Source organism: Cibotium barometz, chromosome 24 (genome assembly GCF_041138505.1).
Source record: "Cibotium barometz isolate CiBa-2024 chromosome 24, ASM4113850v1, whole genome shotgun sequence".
NCBI lineage: Eukaryota > Viridiplantae > Streptophyta > Polypodiopsida > Cyatheales > Cibotiaceae > Cibotium > Cibotium barometz.
Window position 1 is genome coordinate 10,398,713 of NC_141069.1, and position 9,559 is coordinate 10,408,271.

General features: G+C 38.3%; 1 protein-coding gene across 1 annotated transcript; it reads left to right on the forward strand.

Moving 5' to 3' along the window:
- Positions 1-788: 788 nt before the first annotated feature.
- Positions 789-5,679, forward strand: LOC147624903 (pyruvate kinase, cytosolic isozyme-like). The gene is made up of 5 exons (XM_086818883.1): positions 789-1,468; positions 2,842-3,303; positions 4,116-4,330; positions 4,425-4,702; positions 5,120-5,679. Exons 1-5 carry the CDS (start codon positions 1,157-1,159, stop codon positions 5,476-5,478), a joined length of 1,626 nt encoding a protein of 541 aa, XP_086675009.1. The 5' UTR covers positions 789-1,156; the 3' UTR covers positions 5,479-5,679.
- The last annotated feature ends 3,880 nt before the right edge of the window (positions 5,680-9,559 follow it).

Here is a 9,559-nt window from a genome sequence, read left to right on the forward strand (position 1 = left end):
TGATCCGTAAGGTGAGCAGTTATAATAGCAATGTAGGATAGAAGGGGGAGACGACCTGGAGATGTCCTGACCTCTGTAAAGTTAACACCACAGAAGTTAACTACAGAGTCTTGTATGACGCACAGAATCTTAGATTGCTAACTCAAAGATGGCAAATAACAATTGGTCGGATTTTTTCCAGTTTTTTTTTAAAAATTATCTATGGTGGCAAATATTCTCTTGTAGCTGCAGTCGCTTGGAAATTGTGAATTTACAGGGAAGCATCGGTTGAACTGATATGTAATTTTGTTTTAAATCTTGCGCATGGAATCGCTGGCAAGGAAAGGACCACAACAGGAGATTGCAAACATGTTTGTACAAAGAAATACGCTTTTTGGAAATTCTCCTAATTCATAGCAATTTTTGTATCTCCCTGAGGTGTAACCTAGTAGGTGCAGCTATGATCATTAACTCGTTATGGGCCCAAAGCCATGAATCATTAGATTAGATTAGTTGTGAGGTTTGCTGGGTAACCTTTGAAATTAAGGTTTTTGTAAATGTTAATTGACCAAAAATTAATTTCCAAGTTGAAACGTCGCGTATATTGAAAAGCCGGAAACAACAAACTTGGGAATCTTAGGCGACGGGGCTATCATGTACGTAGGTTTTTTATCAAATTGGAAGTCGCGAATAGGAGCCCGATTACAAATGTACGTGCCCAAAGTGGCCTCGACTTTCAGCAGCATGAGCATTTTGTTTTCGTGCCTCCCTTAGAGAATGCAAAAATAGCCAATTAGAACGTGCAAAGTATAGCACAATTCAGGCTGGCTGCACAACCAATTTCATGATTTTTTTGTAAGCTTAATCTATCATTTTTTGTTGTGAAAAATAAAAAAAATACATTTATGATATTGTTTTTGTACAAAATTTCACATAGGCATTTTTTACGACCAAATAAATTCGTTGTACACGAAAGAATGGAAGATTTATCACGTAATTTGTGAGTCTCTTCTCTTCGCGCCTGTTCGTGTTCTTGTGACGATGGGGAGCTCATTGCCATGCATGCAATATTCAATTTGCATGGTAGATTATCAGACTCGCTCTGATCTGATCAGACGAGGATATTAGAATGCAAGTAAGCGGTAACAGGTTAATAGTCAATAATTAAAGGTCAGAAATGGTGACAGATATTGACATGGAGAGGTTGGCAAGGAAGTGCGGCGGCTGGGAAGGTGGGACGTGGAAGGGTCGAGAAGAGGAAGAGGATGTGGCATATCGATTACGGTGCCGCAAGACCAAAATCGTCTGCACGCTCGGCCCGCGCTCCCGTGACGTGGCCATGCTGGAGCGCCTTCTGCGCGCCGGCATGAACGTGGCCCGCTTCAACTTCTCGCACGGCTCGCACGAGTATCACCAGGAAACCCTCGAGAACCTCCAGGTCGCCATGCAGAACACCCAGCTCATGTGCGCCGTCATGCTCGATACCAAGGTGGTACATCTTTTTTTCCTTTGTTTGTAACTAATCAACCAAGAGATCACGGATGCCTGCCCATGCATGCATGCAGATGTTTATTGGGCCGGCGCATATGCTTTCACAAGCATAGATAGTTTCTCTTTAACCTACAGTTTGGTCAATTTATGAAAATTTATTCTGGAAGATCACTTTTTCGAAATTTTCCAAAATAGATCACTGTTATAATTGGATAAAATTACTGCGATACATATTTTATCCTCTTCAGCCCATACAAGAAGGCACTTGATAGCCACGTGAAGTCATCAACAACCGTTATACCATCTACATTGCATGTCTAAATCCACAACCTTTTTTGAGATGGAACTTCTAAGCTGTTAATGCACACCTTTCCAACCATGTGATGTGCATTGCTACATAATCTATCCATCACACATATGTTCCTTTAGTCTCTTTATCACGCTTGAATCCCTTTTTTTTTCTTTTCTGACTTTAAAACAATCGACATGTCATTTTCTTATAGTCTCTTTATCACGCTTGAATCCCAAACATTTTGTAGGGATACCACCATCCAAACATTTTGTTGTGAGGGATAGCACATTTTGTCCTATATTCAACCAATCAAGACAATGGACATATTGCTGGACAAGTCCCACAAATGAGCCAGCGGACTTACTACGGGACGAGTCCTACAAGTCATGAGGTGCTCATTAGAGTAAACACCCTTTTAATATTTGCCTCATACTTGACAATCACACAAACGGACAAGCCGCGACACAAGTCCCATAAGTGAGCTACTTAATCGATTAGAGTGAAAACCCAGTTCTTCTCAGAACAATCATGTGTCAAAGCAAAGTGAGGATATTTGATATTCGTGGTAGCTAATGTCCCCACACTAGACATGATGAAGCTTTGTTGCGACACATTTCATGATGTGGTGCTTAACAAATGAAGGTAGAGAGCGCTCACCAAATCATTGATGATGTCTTATGTGTTGGTGAAGCAACTATCTCTATTGCCTTCACATCTTAGGAAAGTCAAACACCACTAAATCGAATGTAATTGATTAGAAAACCCTAAACTACAAACGTTATCACTTAGATTAAGTAAGGCAACAGTACAGATGCTTTTCATAATCTCTCCTCTCTTTTGCCCACCTCATCAATAATTTACAATGGGGTGAGGCAACTGGATAAAGCGTTCCTCCGAACATGGGTTCAGTTCTGGCCCACCCTTCCCCCCCACTACGCTGAAAGGATGAAATTAAAAGAATTGAGCCACCCCAAGGTTGAAAAAGAGTGCTTGTGCTGTACTGCTCCTTTAAAAATAACTTTTGCTTTACGCTGTGACAAGTTATTAACAAATGTATAGTTCACAATTGCATTTAATAGGGCCCCGAGATCCGCACAGGATTGCTCAAAGATGGTAAGCCCGTTCAACTTACGGAAGGCCAGGAGATCACAATATGCAATGATTATAGTATCAAAGGCGACAGCTCAAGGATTAGCATGAGTTATAAACAACTCCCATCAGCAGTAGGTCCTGGTAGCACCATCTTATGCTCTGATGGAACCATCACTTTGATAGTGCTCTCTTGCGACATGGCCAACGGGAATGTGAAATGCAAGTGCGAGAACACGGTCATGCTGGGTGAGAAGAAGAATGTGAACTTGCCAGGAGTCATTGTAGAGCTTCCCACTATCACCGACAAAGATAAAGAGGACATCTTGAAATGGGGAGTGCCCAACAAGATCGACTTCATTGCAGCCTCCTTTGTTCGGAAAGGTCAGGATGTCTTAAACATCAAAAATTTGCTCGGAAAGCATGCCAAAACCATCCAAATTATTTCTAAGGTAATTCTGATTGCACTATATTTCGTCAACTTTATCATGTTTGAAAAAAAAAAAACATATCTGCATATTTTGATCCCCTCCTTTATGTAAATACACGAACATTTGTACACAAAGCACATACCTACATATAACATATACATATCCAACTAGGCAATGTGGAGGGGGGGTAGCACACGTTGCCTACACATGTGTGTAGCTTACTTATATGTGTGCATTCACACAAGCAAGTATATACAGACACATATGTATGCATGTATGTGATGTACTCAAGTGAGTGGGTGAGGTGAGAGTGAGTGAGAGAAATGTATTTGTCATGTGTAAATATACACACACATATACTTGCATAAATGCATGCATGCATACATATCTATACATGCACGTATGTAAAGTGCATCCACGCATTCTACATATCCATGCATAGCATACATTCAAATGTACACACGTACATATATGTACATACTGTTTGGTAGTTTTTTTCGTCGGATATTATTTTATTTCTTTCGAGAAAAATATATTTTTTGCGATGTCATTAGGAATGTTAGGTGCAGTACTCGAAAATCGATTTATGCTGTTCTCGACTCGAATTTGAAAATCTCGGTTGCAATTTGACATTGCTTGTATTTGAAAGGGACAAAACCAGTACATTCTAGTTATAATCACGGCATTTGTTTAATTTTTTACAATAAATCCAGGTTACTTTTGAGCATCACCTTTATTTTGGAAAAGCCTATTTTTCGGAGCAGTGGTCAACTTAGGTGTGTATGGTGGGTGCCATTCCATCAAATTGATGGACATGTGTGTTTATGGATCAGATTGAGAATCAAGAAGGCTTGGTGAACTTTGATGATATTTTGAGGGAAACAGATGGAGTGATGGTAGCGAGGGGAGATTTGGGCATGGAGATACCCATTGAGAAGATATTCCTTGCACAAAAAATGATGATCTACAAGTGCAATGCTATGGGCAAGCCAGTTGTGACAGCCACCCAGATGTTGGAATCAATGATCAAGTCACCAAGGCCCTCGAGGTAAAGTAAAGCTTCTCTCGCTCGCTCACTCTCTCTCACACACACACACACACTCTCTCTCAGGAGTCGCTTATATATATATATATATCAGCAGGGCGGAGGCGACAGATGTGGCAAACGCAGTGCTGGATGGAAGTGATGCAGTGATGTTGAGTGGAGAGACGGCAGCTGGGGCTTTTCCCGAGGAGGCTGTGAAGGTGATGGCCCATCTGTGTGTGGAGGCAGAAGCATCCCTCGACTATGGAAGAATCTTCAAGCACCGAATGAGGTCTACCGATATGCCGCTTAGCCCACTTGAAAGCTTAGCTTCTTCTGCAGTTCGGGCAGCATGGACCGTGAGAGCGTCATTGATTATGGTACTCACACACACAGGTATTCTAAGCTCTTTCAAACAAGAAGAAACCTAAACACAAAACTCCAAAGTGAAAGATGGCGCCCTAATATTGTTATCTTTTTTTTCTTGCATGTAAGGCCGATATCAACCTCAAAATTTAATAGCACACCTTCTTCCCTCAAAATTTAATAGCACACCTTCTTCCCTTGTAGACTTGTTAATTTAGAAGAAAATCACTATATACCAAATTTTTAGCACTTTGAATTCATAGGAGCTCAGCTTAATTTCAACTTGCCATCAAATTTCTTATCATATGTATAATTTTAACTTACCATCTAATTTTTTATCATATGTATAATTTTAACTTACCATCTAACTCTTAAACATAGGTGAGAAATCACTAAATTAAGCCCGTATTATATTTTAACTAGCGTTTTATTACTTTTGATCCCTAGGAGCCACTGCTAAGTTGGTGGCCAAATACAGGCCCTCAGTACCTATTGTTTCAGTAGTGGTGCCAGTGATTAAGACCAACAACTTGACTTGGTCCTTTGGTGATGAGTGTCCTTATCGCCATAGCTTAATCTGTCGTGGGCTCATCCCACTATTGGCCGAGGCATCAGCGCAAGGAAAGGAGACCGATACATCGGATGAAATTTTGAGCTTCGCCATCTCTCACATACTTGAAAGAGGCCTTTGCAAACGTGGAGATGCCATTGTGGCCCTGCATAGGATTGGAGCAAGCTCCATTATCAAGATTGTGGACATCAAGAAGCTACCCTCTACCGCATCTGAAAGCCAGCTTATAATATAACAATGGCATACTATATCCTTTCAAATTGTGGAGAAAGAAACCTGAAGTAGTGGAAAAAGTGCATGTGAGATCATCGCATTCCATGCAAAAAGGCATGTGATGGGCAATCTGTGAATACCTTAATCCAATTTTACTTTCATTACCCAAACTTCTATGGATGTATTTTAAACAACATGGAGATGGATTGACTTGATTGTTTAATGCAAGGGTTTTTTATGGATTGATTACTTTTTCACATAAAATAACATCATCATTGAAAATGTTTAACTTCACATTGAGTTCTTTTTGTGAGTTTGTCAAAGAAATTAAATTAATTTAGCATCCATACAATGCATTTACAGACTTACCTTAGAAGCAGTGTGTTTCAGCACACAAACTAGGTACTAGACATAGTTGAATGGGAGGAATTAACTCGTTCCAATTGTCTAAAATAAGACCTCCACCCATAAAGTTTCCTAGATCTTAACACTAGTCATGAAAAGTACATGGGAGGATCAAAGAAAAAAAGGGATGATATCACCTTAGTTCAACAAGAGTCCTTTTTTTAAATTAGGTCCTTTTATTATTTTACATTGGTAGTTTGCTAGTGTATTTAACTTACAATAAGGTGTAAAGTATTTATTTTAAAAGAATGTACACATATAAGAAATGTTATATGTATTCCCAAAAACCATGTATATACACCTATTCTTTAGTACCATCTGCTGCTCTGCAGGCATATGATATGAGAGGCCCCCAAGGTAAGTTAGCCAAAAAAAAAAATGCGAGGGGGGAGAGGGGGGGAGGAATTCAATCATAAGAATGACTCACGATGGATTTAAATTTTTGAAAGAATGATTAGATAAATAAACTCAAAAGACTAGTTTTTGGTTCATTAATATGTATCTACATCTGATAAGTTTCTCTTTTGAGAAGTAAATATGTCTTCAATTGTTGGAAGGGCATGCCAATGGTGTGTATTTGTGTGTACACATGTATGTGTATGTGTGTGTGCACGTACACACACACACACACATGTATTCACATACATATACATTTACATATATAGGTCTAATGCAAGGTGTCTATGTAAAGAGCCCTTATTATATAAGGCGTCTATGTGAAGAAGCACCCTTTGAAATATAACTGTTTTGAGGCAAGTTCATAAACCAATTATTGGGTGATTCAAGCAGATGTGTAGCTTGATACGCATTTCCATCTAAAAACCTACATGGTCAAATGCGACGTAAACTATCTAAACAATTCTTATGATCACTAAACAATTTGATTTTGCAGGTAAATACTACAAATTGGGCTTTAATGACACTTTTAGCAAGCCAACATACATCTCATGTTCAACAAACAATAATTGTTCTAGTAGATGTGTTGACCTACACAAGGGACTTTAGACACAAACATATATAGTAAAATTAAGTCTATCTAGCAAATTTAAGAAAATTTACAAGATATCAACAAACTTTTTCTGGCTTGATCTGGGAATCACAATTTCCTATATATTCTTCTAGCAAATTACAAGCTTTATCTAGCAAAAAAGTGGTTCCTACATAGCAAATGATGATACCATATAGGAAATGACTTCATAGCTAATAAAGAAGTGGTCTCTATATAGGAATTATGAATGTCTATATAGAAAATTCATCTTACAACTAGCAAATAAGTGTTGACCTACACAAGGGACTTTAGACCTAAACCTATATAGTAAAATTAAGTCTATCTAGCAAATTTAAGAAAATTTACTAGATATCAACAAACTTTTTCTGGCTTGATCTAGGAATCACAATTTCCTATATATTCTTCTAGCAAATTACAAGCTCTATCTAGCAAATAAGTGGTTCCTATATAGCAAATGATGATATCCATATAGGAAAATGACTTCACATCTAGTAAAGAAGTGGTCTCTATATAGGAATTATGAATGTCTATATAGAAAACTCATCTTACAACTAGCAAATTGCAATCTCTATATAGCATTGCAAAGTTTCTATATAGTAAATGGCAATAAATATAGCAAAACTACTTGGCATCTAGTAAAAAAGTGTTCTCTATATAGTAAATTAGAATATCTACATAGAGATTTTAATTTTCATCTACTAAACTAGTCATCTCTATATAGGAAAATTTGCAACACCTTTATAGGGAATCACTATATATTTATATACTCATAGTAAACAAATGGTCTCTAACTAAAGATTTTTATATAATCATAGTATACAAATGGTCTCTAACTAAATATTTCTAGCTCCATAAAATAAATCAAGTATATTAGCATTGAGAAAGCAATCAATCTATATAAATTTAATTTTCATTAGGAGAGAGATAGGAGAGAGAGAGAGAATGTGTTTTTGTGTGTGTGTGTGTGTGTGTGTGTGTGAGGCTGAGAGAGAGAGAGAGAGAGAGAGAGAGAGAGAGAGATAATTAAAGAGAGATAGTGAGAGAAAGAGAGCAAAGAGAGTGAGATTAAAGAGAGAGAGGATAAGAAAGATGGTAGAGAGGTAGTGAGAGGAATTTATGGTGTACATGTGTATATGCGTCTATGTGAGAGAGAGAGAGAGAGAGAGAGAGAGAGAGAGAGAGAGAGAGAGAGAGAGAGAGAGAGAGAGAGAGAGAGATAAAGTCAACACAATGTGTGTGTGTGTGAGAGAGAGAGAGAGAGAGAGAGAGAGAGAGAGAGAGAGAGAGAGAGAGAGAGAGAGAGAGATAAAGTCAACACAATGTGTGAGAGAGAGATTGATAGAGAGGGAGGAGGAAAGTAGGTATTATTGGAGGTATACCTAGGTAGAGATAGAGAGAGGGTGGATAGACTGAGTGTGTGTATGTGTGTGAGGAAGGGTGAGAGAGTGGAGGTAGAGGAGGAAAGGAGACATGGAGGTATAGCTAGGTAGAGATATTTAAAGGGCGGATAGAAAGAAAGTGTATATGTGTGAGGAAGGGTGAAAGAGTGAGGGTATATGTGTGAGGAAGGGTGAAAGGGTGAGGGTAGAGATACATAGAGATATGTGTGTGTGTGTGTGTGTGTGTGTGAGAGAGAGAGAGAGAGAGAGAGAGAGAAGATAGAGGGTGTAAGCAAACATGTGTGTGTGTGTGAGAGAGAGAGAAAGAGGGAGAGGGAGAGGGAGAAGAAGAAGAAGAAGAAGAAGTAGAAGAAGAGGGAGTGAGAAAGAGAGGAATGATGAGCAATAGGGTAGAGAGGAGAGGGAGTGAGAAAGAGAGGGTGTGTGTATCCATGAGAGAGAGGGTTAATAGTACAAATTGGGCTTTAATGACACTTTTAGCAAGCCAACATACATCTCATACCCAACAAGCAATCATTGCTCTAGTAGATTAAAACTTAGTGAGACCAAAAGCTCTTTGGATTAGCTTCTTATGATGTGTTGTGACCAGCCTAGTTAGATCATTTCAAATTGTGTCTACATATCATCATGTGTGGTTGGATGACCACAAGTCGCATATGAAGGACGTAGTACAATATTGGAAGGCATCACAATAACATAGTAGAAATAGTAGGTAGAAGCACTAAGAGTGCGGGGTGGCAACATTTGAAAGCAAAGATGATAACACATATTTTACATAGCCAAATGTAAAAAGTAGTTGAAAGATTGTACACAAAAGCAATTTGAACCCAATGTTTGGTCATGTTGCCAAAGATTGTCGATGCGCATGACGAAATTTCAAGTATCTTTTTTAGAATGTGCAAAAATGTCTAAGATTGACGCAAGCCTCAACAATTCTTCAATCCAGCATAGACGTGAGTCCATAGGTGTGTTATTAGACTTTGTGTGGTTGCATTTCATTGTATAAATCAAACTAGTGGTTAGTCTTTGTTTGTAGCCTTATGCCAGTCCACAAATCTTTGATTTTGTTTGGAAATCATCAACATGTTTTTTTAGTCCAACCTTGTTATTGATATCCCTTTTCTATTATCCATTACAATTTATTTTTCATTCTTATTATGTTCTACCATGTTATGATGTGATTGGTTCTTAAAAACTTGTGCTTATTTAGATTTTTCTTCTAAGGGTCTTCTCTTGCCTAGTAGTCTCATAATTCCTTTGTTGGGTATGGTTTCTAAGCACACAATTAG

Bases quoted from the DNA above. Each gene is read 5' to 3' on its own strand.
- LOC147624903 (XM_086818883.1), top strand. From the start codon at position 1,157: ATGGTGACAGATATTGACATGGAGAGGTTGGCAAGGAAGTGCGGCGGC. The intron at 4,331-4,424 runs GTAAAGTAAAGC...ATATATCAGCAG, and splicing joins AAGTCACCAAGGCCCTCGAG to GGCGGAGGCGACAGATGTGG. The intron at 4,703-5,119 runs GTATTCTAAGCT...TTTGATCCCTAG, and splicing joins TATGGTACTCACACACACAG to GAGCCACTGCTAAGTTGGTG.